This window comes from Myotis yumanensis, unplaced genomic scaffold (genome assembly GCF_028538775.1).
Source record: "Myotis yumanensis isolate MYYU_CA2020_CCGP unplaced genomic scaffold, mMyoYum1.0.hap1 SCAF_5, whole genome shotgun sequence".
In the NCBI taxonomy this organism is placed as follows: domain Eukaryota; kingdom Metazoa; phylum Chordata; class Mammalia; order Chiroptera; family Vespertilionidae; genus Myotis; species Myotis yumanensis.
The window spans coordinates 31,427,176-31,448,492 of record NW_027223756.1 but is presented as its reverse complement, the minus strand read 5'-3'; the positions used below and the strand labels follow the sequence as shown (position 1 = coordinate 31,448,492).

At 46.9% G+C, this 21,317-nt stretch overlaps 1 protein-coding gene across 1 annotated transcript in view; it reads right to left on the bottom strand.

The window, feature by feature from the left end:
• The window catches only part of SPOCK1 (SPARC (osteonectin), cwcv and kazal like domains proteoglycan 1), a 470,635-nt gene that overhangs the window by 254,187 nt on the left and 195,131 nt on the right, over positions 1-21,317 (bottom strand). Inside the window, exon 3 of the mRNA XM_070414948.1 lies at positions 3,761-3,806. Coding sequence (XP_070271049.1) covers positions 3,761-3,806 — 46 coding nt within the window. The remainder of the gene's footprint in view (positions 1-3,760; positions 3,807-21,317) is intronic.

Below are 21,317 nucleotides of genomic sequence, written 5' to 3'. Positions count from 1 at the left end.
GTGATGATTTGCTTAAAGGTAATAACTTAAAGACCTTCTCGGTCTCTGGCCAGAGCCTGGCAGCTGAGGCACTTTTCTGCTGACTGCCTTGGAGTCAATTACATGCCAAGTGCTCATTTTATGAAGCCCTGTTGTTCAGAGTTCAGTAGGCATCCTCAAGCAGAGAAAGCAAGTACAGGTAACTATTTCTTTTTTATTAAATGTACTGGGGTGACACTGATTAACAAAATTATAGGCTTTTCAAGTATACACTTACATGACATACCATCTGTATATTCCACCACCCAAAGTCAAATCTTCTTGAATACCATTATGATGAGTGTCCTAACTATTCACACCAACACCGCAGGCAATCGGGAGCTACACGGGCATTTCAGATTCAGAGGTGAATCTGAACACTGAGTGGTAAGTCGGACCACCTTGGAATAAACCAAATTCCGAGGTAATGACTGATGCAGTGGAGAAGTTTTCTAAGAGTCCTGTAGAAGGGACATCATTTAGCAGGCATGTCTTGAGTCCCTATTCACAGCTGTTGAGTCACCAGGCTAACTCCTCCAAAATATTGCCCTCATCATGTCACTCCTCTGCTCACAAACATGCTATGGCTCCCCAGTGCCAATAAAACAAAGTTCAGACTTCATGATTGACACGTTCACCACAACCTGCCTCAACTCCACCTTTCTGACTACACTCCACCAGAACTCCCCACGCAGTCTCCCTTCCCCTTCATTTCAAGCCTGTTCCTCACCCCCCTCCATCATGAGGCCCCTTCCACCCCCATCCCTGCCCACATTTGTCATCTGAAACGCTTTCCAACAAGGTCTACTTTCGCAAACTATAAGTTTTCCCCAACCACGAAGGCACTTAACCGCGTTTGATTCTTAGGAGGGGCACAGGCACCTTCCCTGGAGTTCAGCAGTCCTCCTGTTTTCTGGAAGATGAAATGCTCCGCATCTTCCATGCCCGTGGTTTATATTTCAGCAAGGGGTGTCAGTGCTGATATAGTAACCTCCCGTTTTTATTGAGCAGCATACAATGTAATTGATGACAACCGCTGGGGCTGATATTTTAAGTGAAGGCTATTCTCAGATCTGCCTCCTCTCCCCATGGCTTTGTATATAAATAGCCAACAGCAGCTATACCTGAGGAATAATGTGGGGCTTCTTGGCTGAAGTCCTCAATTATACCCCATAAAGTCATGAGGTTTTCCAGGAGGATTTATATAATCAGATCTGGCTCTCAAGCCCATGAAGCTAGAAAAAGCTGAAGCAGGGGGCAGGGCTCAGCTGGAAATAGTTGCCATCATTCTTTTGGTTATTTTGTTTTTGTTGTTTTTTTTTGGTTAAACAGATTTAAATACCATGTTCTTTTTGGTGCTTGGTTTCTGTGTTCACCCCCAAGTCAAGGGAAGCGATAATTTCTAACCCCTAGGGGTAGGTGATACCCACCTTCACGTATTACCTTTCCAATGTGTATCAGTAACCATAAGAATATGTTCCCTGGGCAAAGTTTTTGTATTTGTTTGCAAGCCTTGGGAAGTGGAAATCTGGCAGTGCCTTAGGTAACACTGATCCTTACAGGACAGAACACATTTCTGGTTCTGGGCGGAAAGAACCAGTGCACTGCGTGCGCTGTTCAAGGAGGGAGCTGCAGAAGCAAAGTCCTGGCAGGGAGGTTGACAGAGGGGCATGGTCATCAGAGAGATCCCATGCTGCTCTGCATCTGAGTGTTGTTCCAAAATGAAGGTACATCCTTTCAAAGGGAACTGTTTAGGAATTTTGACCATTTTTTATGGAAAATTTCTAAACTAAATTACAAATACTTTCATGTGCTCTAGATGTGATTTACTCTGATGATTCAGTCATTACTTAAGGTGAAAGGAGTGAGGCCATCGGAGGTTGCTGAGATATGTATAAGCCCAGACAGCTCCTCCAAAGAAAGTCTTCCTTGGTACCCACTCCCTCCACACACACACACACACACACACAGTCCCCCACCAATAGACCCAATACTTCCCCACACCCACTTACATCCTAGCCATTAACAGACTGCCATGGCATGGCAGTCTGCACCCAGTAACACTTCAATCAATGTTGAGAATGGATGAATGTGTATATCTATATAATAAAAGCCTAAGTGACTGTTACGCAGAACGACCAGAACGACCGGCTGCTATGATGCACACTGACCACCAGAGGGCAGACGCCAAATGCAGGAGCTGCCCCCTGGTGGTCAGTGCGCTCCCACAGGAGAAGTGTCACTCAGCCAGAGTCGGGCTCACTACTGGCATGTGCAGCAGCGGTGGCGGGAGCCTCTCCTGCCTCCATGGCAGCACTAAGGAGCAGCAAGCTGAGCAGTAAGGAGCAATGAGCAGGTGGGTGGTAAGGAGCAAGGGGTCCCAGATTGCAAGAGGGATGTCCGACTGCTGGTTTAGGCCCATTCCTGTGGGAAACAGGCCTAAGCCAGCAGGCAGACACCCCCCAAGGGATCCCAGACTGCAAGAGGGTGCAGGCCAGACTGAGGGGACACCCCCGTGCACAAATGTGGAATACAATGTGGCCCTACCTTCTTGAAGTCACAAGCTAAAATACATTTGTGGACATTTTAATACCAATTTTGCTTATAAGAAAACCAGAGCTGAGAGAGAGAGGAGAAGAAGAAGGAGGAGGAGGAGGATGATGAGGAGGAGGAGTTGGAGGAGGAGGAGGAGGAGGTGGAGGAGGAGGAGGAGGAGGAGGAGAAGGAGGAGAAGAAGGAGAAGGAGACAAAGAAGAAGACTAAGATGGAGAAGAAGAAGAAGGAGGAGGAGGAGGAGGAGGAGGAGGAGGAGAAGGAGGAGAAGAAGGAGAAGGAGACAAAGAAGAAGACTAAGATGGAGAAGAAGAAGAAGAAGAAGAAGACAGATCAAAATGACAAAAGTGAAGGCAGCACCTGCTACCCTGTTACATGTCAATGCCTTCCTCTAATTGTGTCACATTGACCATCATTATCACATCAGATACTCAAACTACAAAACTGGAACTCATCCTCCAAGTTTCAGCTTCAATTGCATGTATATGTACTTAAAGAATAACATACCACCATTTTCAGCAAGCAGGGTCTGTGCCAGCAGCAGCCATGCACGGAAGGACAGGAACAGGTAGGTGATTCACGGAGATCCTCACTGTGTCTTAACCCCCAGGAGGACACAGAGATGGTTATAATGCCATCAGGAGACTGGCTCTCTGGTGTGAGTGGGAGAGCCCTCTGAGGACCAGGCTTAACCCCAAGTGGTCGGTGAGCCAACTCACACATAGTTTCTATTTAGAAAGTATGATGAAGTTTTTTAACAAATAAAAATACTAGTGCCACTGAAAGCCTCTCAGGATTAACCTGTTTCTAAAAAGAAGGTTTCATTTTTATGGCTCCTGTGAATTAGCAGCGTCTTCAGGCACAGTCTCTTCCCATGAACGAAATCACTGGATTCGGACCAACAACGCACCATTAGCCTGATACCCATTTTACTGTATTTTTTTAAACAAAAGCAACCAATGATTATTGGGGTCAATTCCATTACAATCTTTTTTTTAATCTGTCTTAAGCAATATCAAACAAACAACCAATTTGATAGAAACAATTTCTATCACCCTAATCAATTCCGTTCCCAAAGTCAGTAAAGTAAGACAGCCAGCTGGCCTGGCAGAAACTGCAACTGGGCATGCAAGCAAAAATGAGACAGCGTTCTCATGAAGTAGACAGCAAGAAGTAGCGCATCCTTTACCTTGGTCAAAGGGCTTGCTGGGATTCCAGTTCCTGAAATAATCATCCTATAGAAGGGAAAAAAGAAAAAGCAGAGGTCAGATTTCAGGAGGCTTTGCACATGACTGCATTAAAAACTGCCTTTCTCCCCACCTCCCAAAACACAAAGGAAAACAATAGGCTTAGAAACATTCCCCCAGACAGACATTAACGTGCAATCAATGGTATCAATTTACTTTTCCAATTCTTGTCTTTCCAACTGTATGGATGCAATTCTGGGAACGGCAAACGCATCTCAGCCTCATATGGAAACAGCAGCGCTCTCCTCAGTGTGACGGGTAAGCCAAGAAACCTTCCAAAAGCGCAAGGTGTGTTTGCTATCAGTTACACTGCAGGTGAGGCCCCGCTGCGCTCCCTGATGGACTAAGACTCTCTGTTTGTAAGAGCTGATAATTCAACTGTCAACATTTCTTTTACAGGGAGACGTGTAACTTGTGTGCCGTCCCAGTTTTGCAGCACTCACAAAACCCAAAAACAGAGCCATTCAAATGCTGGGATCAACCAGAGGCATACATGTAGCTTAATACCATTTGTTCTCAGTGTGTTAAGATTTAAAAAAAAAAGCAAAAAAACACAAAGGCCGGCCAATCCGGCTGATTCATAACCATGTCTTCCTTGCACTCAGCTGGCATCAGTCTGTGCTCCGAGGCCAGGCACTCCATTACTTTAGAATTGCAAGGGTCTGGGTCTCTTACTTCTTCATATTTTCCCATAATCTATTATTCCCCACATCTAATAACCCTTTCTTTCCAAATCACCGAGGTCTACTCTCTCTCTCCAACTCCCAAGGCCCAACCCACCCCCCAAGGTGTTAGCAAAGCGAAGAAGTTTGGAAGGTGTGGAGGCTTCCCCCTCATACACCATCCTCACACCATTTTTAGGTCATGGCCCCCTTTCAGTTAATTTCCTCCTGACTGTACCCAAAGTATTTGCCATATGTGTTATTGGAAGGTACTCTGAATGCTGCAGACACTTTCAGCAAGTGGTTCAAAACGAGGCCTCAATTTCTCTTCCAGAGAAGTTAATTTACATCAAAGTGCACAATTAGTTTAAATTATTGTCCGTGCTGTCTCCTGCTGCAGTTTATCTCTGACACGATCTCCTGTGAATTGTACCAGCCTCTGTGCTGTGCAATTACCTGGCCTTATTAGATCCTAGTTGAGTTCACCTAAGCCCTTAAATAGATTTTAGGAAACTGGATTTAGAGTAAAACCAGAACATATTGCTTCATGGGCAGTGATTCCATTTTCCAGAGCATGAATAAACATGAACAAGGTCCTCTGGATCCTGGGGGCTCGCCATTAAGTTATTTTTTAACTCCAAAGAATCGGTCCCCTTTGTTCTGACTGTACTTTGTGGCATCACTGGCCACCTCACCCATCTGGTTACGGAGTCTCTCGGGCTGCACCCTGACACATCACCGCGAAAGCTGAAAGCAACCCCTCTACCACCTCTCTCCACCTCTGATTCTGAATCTTTGGAACTATGTGGTTTGAAACGCAGCAGCCGGTGTTAACTGATTCTAAGTTAAGGGCTGGATAGTAAGTGGAAAATTTAGCACCTCATTTCTCCACGTGATGGCCACTGTGCTCTATAGCACACACATGGTGCCAACACATTCTGCTGCTCAAAGGGTGGAGTAGAGACAGCCAAGATGGACTCATCTTCACACTGAAGGCAAAAATAACAAAACTTCCATCTCTCCGACTGTGGTCCATCAATGACCCTTTGCATCCAGAGGTCGGCACCATGTCCAATGGCAACGTGGAATCTGTGAATGCTTCCTACTTGAATACGCTGTTCTAATACAAGGCAGTCCTTGGGAACTTAGGCGTGTGTCCAATATGTCACATTCTCTCCGATGTCAAAGAAAGGTTTGAGAAAGTCCCAAGAACTGAATATCCCCTACTGATTTCAACACACTCTGTAATTTGGGTGGACTGTGAAGCATGCTTCCGGACCTTGTCACTTTCCCAGGTTAACCGTAATTGCCATTTTTACAAATTTCTTAGGGGAAGTCGTAGTTTTAAGTATAAAGGCCCTAAAAGCAGGTATCTGCATTACAGCATTTGAAACCCATTGAAATGTAATAACACTGCCTAATTGCTGCCAAAATGTGAAAGTGCACCTTGAGTGAAAGCTCATTATGCAAAGCGAGTCCTTCAAACAGCCCCTGCTCAGCAAGGCCACGCAGTGAGAGAAAGTGATGCCTTGCATCTGATTGCTTTTGCACTGCCTTAGGAAAGTGGATTGCCAAAGCAAAAACCAATGAGCCAGGAGCTGATGAAACCCTTGGTGTAACTGCTTCGGCTCCAGCGGAGAGAGAGACCCCATGCAGAGGCCATGGGAATGGACACGTGGGAAGCACTCTGGGTACCGAGCCCACTTGGGGTGTGGTCAGTAAGCAGAGAGGAGGGGCTTCTTTGTGGGCAGTCTGCAGCAGGCCTGAGTATACGACTGGACACATGGAGGGCCCTTCCACACTGTACTAGCCGGTCTGACTGGCCTGCACACGGGGCAAGTCCAAGCAGGCCAGGGCTATATCCATCAATTCACTCTACGTGGGGGTATTTCTGGTGAGGCAGCATCCAAACCCATGTGGAAAAGGCCAAGGGTAAAAGAATTCCTCTTCCAGAACTTCACCTCCTGAGAATGTGTTCATCCCTGAGTCCCACTTAGCAATCAGATGCTCAAAGGACTCAAGGACAGCTGCCTGTGGCCTGAACCAACACTCTGCCATGCCAGGGCCTAACACCCAGAGGCACCATCCAGCCTTTTTCTTATTTTCTATCTAAATAAAAATATATAGTGTTTATTTTACATTATCCTAAAACAGAGCCACGACTTTCCAGGCTGTTGAAAGTTCTATCATTTTTCTGACAGGGACAATTCCCACCGGGAAGGCGCGTGCCTGCACTGTAACACCGTGTGTTCAATGAACCCCAGAGTCCACTCGGATCCTAAAGTGCAGGGCTGAAGGGGCCCTGGCGTCTGATCCCCCTTCCAGCCCAATAAAGTTATGGCCTGTTAAAATGCAGACGAGCTAAAAAGCGTGTCAGATGTGTTAGATCAAACTCACCAGGAAATGTGTTCCTGTCTGAGTTGACCTCTTAACTGGTGATTTTATCATCTAGTGATGAAGCTTTTAAAAATGACTTGCAAGGACCTCAGCAACAGTTCATTTTTAAAACATGAGCCTAAATAGAAAGATGCAAATCTACATACAGTAATTTCTTAAATTCAATTGCTCCTATTTGTGCGTAAAGCAGGCTGAGGACTGAGGGCCGGCAGTGCAGCCGCAACTGAGCATCCTGGGGGCCTCCCTGTACAGTCACTAGGTCAGGCCTCTACTGGAAGGGCAGAGAGCAGCCTCCCACCAAATCCAACCCAGATGAGGAAAGGCTGATCGCACTTCATGGTGCCACCGCATGGATGGAACTTACCAACTGTTAAAATCTGGGAGAACCTATCCATGTAAGCAGTCTCAAACTTGAGCATAGTGACTTATGTCTGACATTACGAAATATCTCAGGGCAACATAAAGTCGCACTAAGAAGGCAGAAAAGGTCAGCATGAAGGCCCTGGCCAGGTAGCTCAGTTAGTTGGAACATCATCCTGGCACTCCAAGGTTTCGGGTTTGATCCTCTGTCAGGGCACATACAAAAATCAGCCAATAAGTACATAAATGAGTGGAGCAATAAATAGGTCGGTCTCTCTCTCTCTCTCTCTCTCTTTTTCTTCCTCTCTCTAAAATCAATCAATATATGTTTTAAAATAAAGCATACAGTCACAGTAAGAAAGTGACAAATCATTCCATGTCTAGATGAGGCAAAAGGAGGTGGTTCTGGTGGTAGAAGAATGGCAGACTGGGAATGATCCAACTCCCAATTTTTCTGTTAATCTTTCACAACTGATCAATATAGATAAAGCCATATTTCTCCATTTATTTTGAAAAATAAATGTATTTGACATAGTACTGAACCCTTTGAAATTGTTGGCATCCAGTAGCTCTGGGTTTTCAAGTACTTTAGAGATAATTCATTTTGATAAGCATTCATGGAAGGAAATCTGTTTAAAATATATACATATATAACACATTATGTGTTACTATATTATATTAATAAGAATGTTTATCAATACATAGTTTAATAGATGTATGTACATATATATTCATATATGCCAAAGAACATCCTATTCTATAAAGCAATTTGCAATAAAACCTTTAAGCCTCCCTAACACCAAGTGAGGCAAAAACACTCCTGCTATAATTTGGGTGTTTAGTCCCTTTATCACAGATGCTCATGACCAACGGAAAGTCTATCGTTCCCGCCCATTTTGAAGGGAAACCTGGATTTCTCTTTCACTGTCCCACAGCCCCAGTGGGTGATGCCATTCAGTTCAAACATTCCCTAGGGCTTTGCCTTTCGAGAGATGCTTAGCGCAGGTTGGAGACTGTCAAAGCCACCTCTGAGGAAGAGAGGGGGTGGCAGAACCAAACAGAAACCATTTTTGAAGTCCAGCTGCTTTATTCTTGCTTCTTCTGAAGGTGATGCACTATATCATCTACCTTACACCTTCAGATACTACAAGTCAAAGATGCTTAGCTCACATGAAACATTATTTCTCCTTCATAAATATCTTAGCTTAAGTTTTTTGAGCCCTGCAGTTTCATCTGAATATTACCTGAGATAATACAAAATCCCAGCCTAGAAAATAAATGGGAACCTCATTTGTCTCCACCAGGAGTGAGTGACAAGCACACAGCAAGTCCTGGCCGCATTGTATAAAATATAAGTAAGATGTGCCAGCTTTAGCATCTCTGTATCCCTGGGAAGTCCCATGGCTGTTACTGGGTGTGTGTCCATACTGGTGGGTATATGCTTGTACACACACCCTAAATCACTCTCCTCCTGAGTAGAGTGATTCTGTGATGAATTGCTCTGACATTTGGTATAAAGTCCTGCAGGCCTCAGACAAACTGATTCCGAAAAAAACAATGTCAGTTGCTCTGCTCTCTCAATAAATAACCCACCAGTAAAACACGGATAATAACTGACAATCATACTTGTACTGTAACTAATGAGAAAAGATAAAGCAGCAAATGGACTGTTTATGTGCATTTGATAAATTGCAGCCCCTGGATACACCAATGAAAAATAAATACACGCGTGCTGGCTCACTGAACTAAAACAAATATTTACCACTGAGATTTAGGATTTAGAATAAAATTTACATTTTATTCAGCAACCATTTGGATACTATGTCTACATAGAGTTGAAAAGTCAAAAACGTACCTCAACTTCCTGAGTATGAAAGCATTATAAATGAGAAAAAAAAGAGAATCACATCAAACAATAGGAAGGAATGTAAACATTTTTATAATTACGTTAAATTGTCATGTTATCATAACATTAGAGAGGTCATAGCAGACATTTTCCTTAAGTCACTGACTGTCATTCCTTTGAAAAGTTCCCATCATTCACTATGTCCCTGGGAAAGAATGTTAGGTTATGGGGTAGGAGACCGGAAGTGGTGAGAAATCTGAGTGTGCTCTGGTGATTATGTCATCACTGTAAAATAGCTACCAGAAATATGGTTAACCCATGATTAGTGTCTATGAGAGTTCCAAATGAACAATTTCCTGTGACATAGAGTGACATTCAATAAAACCCCCCAAATGACATCAGAAATCACAGTAATAGACCTCTACATTTTGGCAAATAAATTATTTTGTCTTGAAGCTCCAAAATAGTTCATAGAGGTCTAAAATCTGAGAAAGATACAGATTTATGGTCTCGAAAATATACGGTGTTCCCCACAATGTATACACACACTTTGAATAATTATAAATTGTTTATTGAAATGCATTTCATTTTCAAAATTCAGCTATCAGCTGTTAGAGTGTGCACACATTTTGGGGGGACACGCTTTACGTAAATGAATGAGACTTTCATGGCACCTCCAGCCAATTTAAAGATTATAATCATGGCAAAGAGTTTCCCTTCCTGGGGACTGTCTGTCTGTTCCTGTCTGTCCATCTGTGATGGGGGTGGTGGAGTGACCCACTGACTTGTTCTTTTCTCAAAGAGAAAAACTGAGTCTGAGTTTTCTTTCCCAAAGTATGCTTTGCATGTGGCTTTTTCTCCCGGGAACATGAATGGGTGTAAGATGCTCCAGTTGTCCACTGACTGAGACCGGGGGTGTCTCCCCAGACGAAAAGCCCGTACCTCTGACCTCATTAGCAGGAGACGTGAATGCAGGACTGGGAGAGCAGCGGTTCTCATCCTTGGCTGTCACGGGGGTCAACACCAAGGCCCCACCCAGGAGAGGCTGACTCAGTGGTCTGGCTGTGATCTCCATAATGGGGTTTTTTAAAGCCCCCAAATGATTCTACTGTGTAGCTTCACTGGCTAAAGGGAACCACACACTAACCCAGCCACAGTGACTTAGAAGTGATGGGGGATAAGGAGAGGGGGGAGGATTCAGACCCACCACAAACAGCAGACCAGGTGTAGCCAGTCAGAGGCCCTCTCCCCCAGCTCCCAGAGCTTCCAGAGTTGTCTCCATCTTCCACTCCCAGGCCTGCCATCCCCCGCCTCCCGCCCCACCCAGGCTTCCCCAGTTCAGTCCACCCAGTTGCCCAGCAAGAACCCACATCTTGGGCTGATCCTCCCTCTTCCTTCCCTCTGCCACCCAGACAATGACCAAGTCCTCTCCCTCCTGGACCTCACGTCTCCCTGGTTTGTATCCACAGCTTCTCCCTCAGGTCAGGCCTCCACAGCTTCCCCTTGGGCCACTGCCATATGCCGGAACCAGCCTCTGCCTCCTCCCAGCCCTGCCAGCTGTTCACACTGCTCCCACGGTGACAGTCTGCCCACATCACATCACACCCCCGCCCCTCCACCTCCACTAAAACACTCGAGTTGTCGAATTGTCTCCCTGGCTCCCAAACTAAGGCCAAGCCCAGTAGCAGCTCCCAGGACCCTGCGAGGTACAGTCTCTGCTGAGCCTCCCCGTCTCCCTGCGCCCACAGGCCAGCTCACAGGCTCTCTCTGGCCTCTGAGACTCTGCACCTGCTGCTCCTCCTCTGCCGGAATCTCCCTTCCTCGGCCTGCTTTAGCAACTAAACATTCACTGTTCTACCAAATCCCGGTTCAGATAGTGCTTCTCAGGGGCAGACTCCCTGTTCCCACTCCCTGCCACCTGGGGTGGCTCTGCTGTGCTGTCCACAGCCCCTGTGGTTTCCCCAACAGAGCACTGACCCACCCACACATCAGGCACAGTTACTCCTGCAACTCACCACACAGAAGGCCAGGGGCTGGGCATCTTCACCACCAAACCCCCAGGCCCAGCACAGTGCCCACTGTGCAACTGGTACTCAGTGAGCAAAGAAAACAGTTCAAGCTCTGCTGATTTTTTATGCCAGTGTCTTGGGCTGCAACTCCCCAACTACTTCCTCTCCGAGTGACCTGGAGGTTTCTGAGGAAAGGGATCAACGACTCCCTTAGAGTGACCTAAAGTCCAGCAGGAACCAGAACCTGGGACCAGCCGGGATGACGCTGGAAGGTCTTGGAAGAACTGACTAAGGTGTGCAGGAGGAGGACTGGCAGACCTTGGTCCAACATCCTCACCCACATCCACTAGGGACCCCTGCCCCCAAGGAACAAGCGGGCTCTATAGCCTGGCTCTCCATAGCTGAGCTGGAATCTGATGCAATGTTCAGGACTTGCATCAAGTTCCTGTTCAAATAAAAAAGTTTAAATCAAATTAAATAATCAAAGTAGTCATAACATTAATATTAACCATATGGTAATAATAGCAGCTACCATTTTTGAATGCTCCAAATGTACCAGGCACTGTGCTAAGCCCTGACTGTGTTTTATTTCCTTGAACCCTTACAATGACCTTCTGAGATAGGCACAAACAGCACCCTGTGAGGTAGCTCGGAAAGTGAAGCTGAGAGAAGAAATCACTAGGGAGAAGCAGGAGAGGGATTTGAAACTCTCAGTTTTGCCCAACTCCAAACATCAGGCTCCAGCCACCACACACCGCCTCCGTGGCACCCGATGAAGAGAGGAGCAGCGAGGGCTGTGAAGACTGCATTCCCTGGAGAGAGGGCAGGGGCCGGATGACACTGGCAAGAGACGCCACGGGACAGGAGATGAGCGCATAGACCAGAGACCTCCCAAGAAGTCCTCTCTACCACTGTCATGACTTAGTATCTTGCCTCAGCTTTCTGATCTGTGAAATGGGGGGCAGCAACACCTGCCTCACAAAGTCTGTGTGAGACCAAACAGCTAAATCATCTGTCATGTGCCTGGGTCTTGGAAAACAGGCAAGACACCCGACTAATCCACCTGGACCCAGGCGGCTTCCGGGGCTTCAGAATGTGGCCCTCAGCCCTGTGGCAGTGGCCCCAGGAGCCCTCTGCCTTTGTGTGCTCCGGGCTGAGCACTCACCCGTCCACCACCAGCACCCCCTAAAGTCCCATTCAGAGTAGAACATCCAACGCTGACATCAAGGCACAGCATGGGGGAAGGGGTGGCTTTGGCACCAGCCGCTGCTCTGGGAACTACAGCCACAGACTTTGCATGAAATTTTCATTAGCTGCACAGCTAGGCCTGCTTCAGGTCCTCCCAGCTCTGTCATTCAGCCTCTGCTTCGAGGGAACATCTGGGAAGGGTAGCAATAAAGACTCGCTTCACTATGTCCCTGAAAGTATCCTAGCAGCCACCCTGCCCGCCCTCCTCTGCATGCTGAGGCCCTGCCCTTGGACCACTCACACAGCAGATGCTCCTCCCAAGCCCTGGGAATAAATCCGCTCAAGGTCCTTTGTCCACTTCAAGCCAATGGTGTCAGGATCAGAAAGTGCTCATTTGACATTTCCCCCATAGTGAGAGGTAGCCAGTGCAGGGAACACTCCCTAGCCACCACCCACCTCTACAATTACCAGCGAGGTTTCCATGGGGAACAGTGGGCACCCCTCTCTGAGGCACAGCCATGGCGAAAACCACAGCTCGTCACAGGAGCCGAACACTCCTCGGAGGCTGACTGAACACTCTCCACAGGTCCCACTCCCACAGGCTTCTGGGCCGAGGAGCACTGGGCCATGGCAACGAGCTGAGCTGCCTTTCCTCTCACTCCACTCGCATTAGTGCAACTCAGTGATCGTCATAACAGTCTCTCAGCACCGCCAGAAGGATGCCTGGTGGACTCAGGGGACTTGGAGAGATGACCACAAGGCTCCACACTTGGGAAGATGCTAAGCTGGCCCCTTGATCCAGTAGATGATAGTCTTATGTCATGTGACTAGACAGAGAGCCCAGAGGAACAGAGGAACTGTCTTTATGCAAAGAGCAATGTGTGTGAATCCCCTACAGGTAGTTCTGCCCCCACTACCAGGAGACTCCATGAACACCTGGCTGCCCTCTCCCCTCCAAGGGAATTTCTACAACCTGGACGTGGTCATTTAGGGCCTGGGGCGCCCAGAGAGAGTGCAAGGCTGAAGCTGCCAAGAGGCTTGAGGATCTTAATGACCCATGAGCCAGGCTGACTTATCTGTAAGCGCCGAGGAGGCACTGGAGGGCTTACGTGGAGGTTGGCACTATCAATTGGTATTTTATGAAGGACTCTGAGCTGAGTATGTCACAGATGAGAGGGAGCCACATGCAGCCATGGACACAGTGAAGAAGTTCAGTCTACAGGTGCACAATGATCACTGATAGAACATTTGTTATATATCTGCCCTGTGCTAGACAAAGATACAAGTAGCACCAGCCCTTACACTCTGGGAGCCACAAACTGACTAGGGGAGAGAGACCCAGAATACAAGCCGATGAAGCATAGTATTACTTGGCAATGTGATCATTACAAAAAATAAAAGTTACAAGAACGCAGAGGAGGAAGCCACCAACCACTCCTGAAAGCCAGGGCAGATTCTACTGAGGAAGTGGGATTCAGCTGGGTCCTGAGGAACGGAGTTTGCCAAGAACGTGCAGTGGAGGGGACAGGGCCCTGCAGGTGGAGGAACCAGCACCAGCAGCACATGAGCCCAGTCTTTGCTGCGACAGCTCTCAGCTCAAGCTAAAAGCAAAGAAGCCTGAGTGCAGGTGCAGCCACAGAGACAAGATGACAGGAGACACCGGCCAGCTCTGCTCAGGTCTTCCAATGCCCATCACCACAACACTCAGTCTGCCCTTTGCTCTGGGACTAGGACGCTCTACAGCTACTGGAGCTGGTCATTGGCATCATTACAATCTGTCCACTCTGGCTGAATGGCTGAGTGATGCCACTATGTCTGGGGGAGCCACACTGACCCGTGTGTGACATGCCAGGGATCAGACCCCATCAGCAGATATTGCCATGCCAGCTAGGAAGGACATGTGTGAGTCATTAGGGACCACAAGTGGAACAAGCTAGTCAGTATGTCTGTCACTCTCTCCATCCTACAGGGACATATGCTTGCTGCACCTTTACTTCATCAAATAATTAAACATCTTTCACTTGTCTCAGCCAGCTCCCTGAGAACAAGGGCCATGCCTTTTGACCACGCCTGGGAAGCAGGACCCTGGAGATCCCCCTCCCAACGCCTGGTCACCGATAACCAGTAATCGCCTCCTGTTCTCACTGAGCCTTTGAAGGCCCCATTCTTGTTTGCAGGGAACAGGTATAGAAAGTGAAGATAAACAGCCAGGATTCTCTGGTACCCATTATTTAAGATCAAAACCCCCCAGGGGGAAATTATCAGGTGAGAACATTTATATGGTAACAAAATACACATGAAGAAGGATGTACTGATTTCTTGTGGAGGAGTACACAGCCAGCAGAAGCCATGTAATACTTTTACTGTTACACTTTCTTGTCATTTATTATTTGGGGGAATAACAAGAATGTTAATAATGTAAGTCCCAGCCAGCTCTAAAATTCAATGACTCTAAATATGTCAAATAATAAATCAAATGTGCCAGAAAGCTCTGTGTAAATAAAGTAGGAGCAATTTTCACAGACTAGCAAGACTAGAATGTGTTGGAAGAATCCAAGGTAGACAGAAGCAATAAGCTGCTTTTGCTTCAAATGTGAGCACCTAATAGAAACACAAACCGTAACTAGGTCCTAGATCTTTATGTCCCTTTCCTATTAAATAACCTATAAACATTAAAGAAAGAGTCCAGCTGGGTTTTTGCACTTGATGTCCAGAGCTACTAAGAGTGAATTTCTTAGAAAAAGTTTCTTAGATCAAATTCTTTAGACAAATTAGCTTCTCATAAGCATTAGCGACTCCTAGAAGAAAGCCATGTACAAAAACATGGGAAGAAAACAGAAAATCAAGAAGTGTAAAGAGAACCAAAGATGCCTAATGACTGCTTCATCCACTCCGTAACCATACCCTCCGTGCCCAGCCACCTCCCCAGAGGCCCACAGGAAAGAGGGAGCTGCCACAGCCACCACCACGCACGGAGCCAGGACAGCGTGGCTACCCAGGAAAGCGTGGGGCTGTTCATTAAAACTGTTCTTCCCATTTAGTCACTTGCATGGTCACATCTTCTAGGTACCTCAGCTACCCTTAAATATTGCCCTTGACTCAACAATGTAAGAAGAAAAGAGAAACAATGCAGAAAAGGATTATAGAAAAATCAAAATGGTAATGGTTATCAACAATTGGGGGAATATGAGAATTTTCTTCCTGCTTCTAGTTTTTTTTATTATTTTTCAACCTTTAAAAAATTAGCATGGATTATTTCATGTATTTGTATGTTGTCTCATCCATTTACTCATTCATATTCATTCTTTCACCCATTCATTGGAAGTCCTATGAAATAGGGAAAATGAAGACAGCATTACCCTAACATTGTATTAGGGAAACACTAGACCAGAGAGGTAAAATCATTTTTACATGCGATTACACAGCACCAACATCTGCAGTAAGATGCACACTAACAGCTTAGACTGAAGCAAGTGGGAAGTGAAAAGGAAGAGCTCCCTGAGCCATGACCTAGGACAGTGATGGTGAACCTATGACACGCGTGTCAGAGGTGACACGTGAACTCATTTTTTTGGTTGATTTTTCTTTGTTAAATGGCATTTAAATATATAAAATAAATATCAAAAATATAAGTCTTTGTTTTACTATGGTTGCAAATATCAAAAAATTTCTATATGTGACATGGCACCAGAGTTAAGTTAGGGTTTTTCAAAATGCTGACATGCCGAGCTCAAAAGGTTCGCCATCACTGACCTAGGACAATGACTAGAAACGTTTCCGGGCAGCTGGATGGAACCACAAACCATTATTATTAGCCTGTCTCTGGGCTGGCACACAACGTCACCATTCATTTATTCCTTTTGTCCTGACACTGCTGCTACCCTATTAAGGAATGAGCGATCTGGAGTAAGCAGGGGGTGATCCTCAGCTGATGCACCCGTGCACAGCCATGGCCCCTGCCACAAGCATGCAGGAGAAGGGCCCAGGGATCACAGTGGAAATCAAACATGTGTCCACAAGGCAGTGACAGCTCCTGCAACAAACCCAAATCGTGGCTCCATTTAATAAGGCATCTGAGGCTCAGATACCTCATCTCATTTACCAGCAGGACACACAAATCACAGCTAGAATTGCAGACACCTTGTCAGGGCTGCCTGCCGGAATTATCTGGGAACAGCATTGCATGGGCTACTTTGGTGTTGCCCATCAAAGCCTCAGACGTCCATTTCTCACGCCGCTCTTTTCACAAAACTCAGCTCTTAACCCAGCTTGGAGCTGAATTCAATGGTTCTGCTTCCCAATCTGAAACATAAAAAAACATAAATGCCTATGGCCGCTTTTTAACTGGTAACTTCTCCTGACATCGGCGCTGCCATGGCTTAAATGATTCTGGGCAAGCAATTCTATCGCTGCGAGCTGCCGTTTCCTCGTCTGTAATATGAGGGCCATGGTGCCTACTTTACTGGGATTACTGGGAAGATTATTTGAGACGTATATGCAAAATGCCCAGCATGTAGTATGCCACCAAAAATGGAAACTGCATATTTAAACTGACCTCAGTGTACTAGTATCTCCTGTTCTAAGCTGATAGCAGACTTTTAAGCACAGACCACTAGTGTCATCTGGATTAGGATATTTGCAATGCTGCCATCCGGACTCTGCAGAGACTTTTAAGAAATCAAACCTGGGTGATGGCTGCTTTGGAAAAGCAGCAGCCACTGCTCTGTGTGAAAGTGTAAATAAAATGCCACTTAAGTAATCACATTACTCACAGCTCAAGGCATGTGATCCAGAGCTTTAAGCAACAGCGTGTATGATGGATTTCTCATTACCTGTTGGCTGCCACTGCAGCCCATCCAACCTGCTGAGTGTACTGGCTGGGAACATCTACACCAGCGCCTGATGGGACGCGCACTCCTGCTATCAATGGGGATAGACTCCACACGCAGGAGCTGGTGCCTTCATAATAAGGTGGTAATACAAATTCACACGTTTTCCTGGGGAAGAGCTGCCAGGTTCTAAGTCAGCCATTAAAGGTCCCTTCCTGGCCCTGACTGGGTAGCTCGGTTGGTTAGAACATCCTCACAATACATCAAGGTTACTGGTTTGATCCCAGGTCAGGGCACATACAAGAAGCAACCAATGTTTCTCTCTCTCTCTCTCTCTCTCTCTCTCTCTCTCTGTGTGTGTGTGTGTGTGTGTGTGTGTGTGTGTGTGTCTCCCTTCCTCTCTCTCTCAAATCAATTTTTTTAAAAAGTCCTTTCCTTACCTCACAGGGGCTCCCTGCCAGGTAGGGGTGGTGCCTCTCAGATGCTGTTGCAGCCTACTTTTGACTGGGAAGTGCCCAGTACCAAACCAAGCACCAAAGGTAATACTGCACCAAATCCACTTCCTTTCTGGGGGGAAGAGGGGCTTCTGAAATCCCAGGAGTTTCCACTGACTAGAGCCACCCTGAGAAGCGCCAAGAAGTAACCAGGGATATGCTAGGTCCTTCGACCATTCATGCTCTGGATAAATGCAGCAGCTCTAGAAAAGCCCCTTCAGAATTCAGCTGCAAGTGTCCTCCACAGAAGTGGGTGTCTGCAGGGCACAGACTAAAGTAGCCCCAGGAAGGATGTCAGGGCCAGTTCTGTGTTAAATCGATGTTCAACGAGGCACCTACTGCCTTTCCGTGGGGACGGAGCTCCCTACACACGAGTACTCTGACTGAGGCAAGGCTTGTCCTCAGAGACTAAGCCCTTCCGGCCCACCAGGGCTTCTGTGCCCTCGTGGTTGTCTCCCTACATCGCTCATCGACATTTGCTCCTGGACCCTTCCTTCAGAGCCAGGTAAAGTGGACCGTGCCAGCTCGCAGGCCACTCACATTCAATAAGGGATCCAAGTCCAAGGTGACCAAATCCTGACAACAGAAAAGGTAAGAAACATTTGGGGAGAGGGCTTTGGCTGACCCCTGAATTTATGATGCACCTTTCAGCTCAGGTCCAGGCAAAGATGAAAGGTGAGGAGGATTAAGAACTGGTGAAGAGGGAAAAGGGGAATGAAAAGAGTCTACAAATAGTCTTGAAGGGAAAAGATACAGTGACCAGGAAAATGAACATGGATGATGTAAGAACATGCTGATTACAGCCCTACAGTGGACTCAGAGGGCAGTAAGGCAAGGACTTGGGTCTTAGGGAGGTTCTGGTCCCATCATTTTCTAAAGAGAGTTCAATAAACAGCAACTTAAGCCTGCGTTGAACCTACGATGGGAAGCAGCGAATGTCTTTTGAGCATCTACCACTGGCCAAGCACTGTGCTCTCAGCTTTATGTTGAATATCCCTCATAATCATCACAATGGCTTTGCAAGGATGGCAGCATCCTCTACATTTTACCATTGAGGCAACTATGGTTCAGAGACGTTAAGTAAATGGTTCCAAGTCACACAGCAAAAAGCAGCAGAGCAGGGATTCAAATCCAGCTCTGTTCAACTGCAGAGCCCTGGCCTCTTTCCACGCCATAACTGCCCCACACCCAAGTTGGCCAAGCACCTCCCCAAGTTCTGGACCATCATCTCCCGAAGGAGGAGCCCTGCAGGACCAGCTCAGACCAGCTATGGTTGAATCAGAGCCGGTATGTGAAGAAATTATGACTTCTCTTGGCAACTGGTAACTTCGTTCTTTTGAAGGAAAAGGCTCACCCTTGACAATTCCCAGGGAAGCTGAGCCTTTAGGGCTAAGAGATGGGTGAAGCCAGAGTATGGAAAGTGAGGAGAAAGGAAGGAACAAGATACAGTGACCAGGAAAACGAACATGGATGATGGAAAATGAACAGGAGGAACATACACCAAACCTGTGTGTGGTGGCGAGGGTGGAGCTGGGCTGGAGGACAGAGGATGAAGCAGGAGTCTGTCCTGCTTCATCCTCTGTCCTCTGCATTCTAAGCGAGCCCGCCTGCTGAGGGCACCAATCTGCAGTGTGACCTGTGAGTCACCCCGACTAATATGCCTCCTCCCCCAGAAGCAGCGTGAGCCCAACGGCGGCTCCTCGGCACTCGTCAGAGTGAGCACACACTGTAACAAACCCGGGTCCACCTCACTAAATCAGGTACAAATACGGTTTCCGTCCCTGCTTGCCTTCTTGCTGGTCCTTGCATTCTCCCGCACAATTATGCCTGAATGGCTGGACTGGAGAGAATATTGAGTAAGTTATGGACACATCCTGGACCACAGCTCCCCAGACCTTTAGTGCTTATTCACGCAGTCTCTGCTCTTAGAGAACCACATTATTCTTACATCTCCCGCAACCACCATCTACCTGGGAACATAAATCTTCCCACCATAACGGGAACACGTCCCGTAACAACAGTGGCAGTTCATTACCAAGCCGTGTGGGTTACATTTCTCCAAGAAAATAAATAACTGGTTTAAAGACTGTCAGAAAAATGCCCCACCAATGCTCAGCTTAAACACAATGATTTAGTGGAAATCATGGAAAGCTACTCACACCTGGGGTAACCATAAGCACGCGCCGTCCTCAGTGGGTTTTACACTGAAAGGCAGCAAAAGTCGTAAACCACAGAACTGCTGCCCATTTCCCTTCTGAGCTCGCGTCCACTGGAGGCCCGCCTCAGCCTTCCTGGCTGATCTTGGTGATGAATCCTTTCGCACCAAGTGCTCGGGCGGGAGGAACCCTGGGGAAAGAGCTGTAACAGATGAGGAAGGAACCCTCTGTGTAGAGCTGCCACCCAGTGCCAGGTGGGGCTCAACCCTCCAAACCAGGGGCCAGCAAACTTGTCTGTAAAGGGCCAAAGAGTAAATATTTTTGGCTTTGTGGGCCCATCCAGACTCTGTCACACATTCTCCTTCCTTCATTAAAAATGTACAGAATATTCTAAACTACTGACCTCAGCTGGGTTTGCCTGCAGGCTATTCACTGCCCTGCTCTGAGCAGACCACTTCTCGTGCTCTCCCCCATCCTGTGTGGTGGATGCTGTTTGTCGTCCCATTTTAAAGACAAAGGGAATGAGGTGCTGAGGTGTTAGGGATCACACACTTGGCTGAAGTATCCAAGTGAAGTACCCAAGTGAAGTACCCAGGCAGGGTCACAGCCTCGGCCCACTGGTTTTCAAAGATCATAAACTTCCCACTATACCCCAGGGCCTCAGAACCACTCTGAACTCAACAATGCTCTTTTCAGCCAAGAGTGAATTTCTAGTATGGGTAAGAAGGGATGTCGAAGGAACCGGTATCTGTTGGTGCCTATTGTGTATGGAGCCCTGGCAATGGACTTCCCATGTGAGAGTCCATGGAATCGCCATGGATGGCCACACAGCCTGCTCACTTACAGATGCCTGGTCAGGACGGAGGGGGCTGAAATCCCACGTGCACTGCTGCCTCAACCACACCCGGGAGCAGGGCTGCACCCACCAGAGAGGACGCCTCCTTGTTTCTCACCAATTCCCCAGGGTGGCTGCAGCAGGCCTGCTGGGTACCTCCTGGGGACGGGGCATGATGTGGGAGGAGCCTGCAGCCTGGAACAGTGGAGACAGAATAGAGTCAAGTGTGTAGACTCACAAAGCAAGAAGGTGGCAAGGCAGCCAGTGACAGGCACCTGGACACCAAGCCTCAGTCATGAAGGAAAACCAAACTCGTCACCACCCACAAGTCTCAGGATGGAGTTTTGCAGTAAGGAGAAAGAAAGACCACTGTTTCACACACAGTATGAATTAATGGGTTTCATTACTCCAAAGGGTGGTAATGATGAAAAATGGGTATTTTAAAGGAAGATTTACAAAAGTTCTATTTAGTTCAATGGACATTTGGTGATCACTTACCTAAGAGTTTATTAAAGGAAGCCAGGAGCAGCTGGAGACTTTCCCTAACATCTTGAGGTTTACCAAGTATACTGGTTAATAATGAGAATTTTGTAATCAAAGAAAACATGATAATTTCAAGAGATACATCAAAAGTGCTTTATTCAAAGTAATGTTTGTTGCTAACTACACATTTCCCCCATCTTTCAGGTAATTTGTGGATACTGTCCCAATAGAACTTTTCTT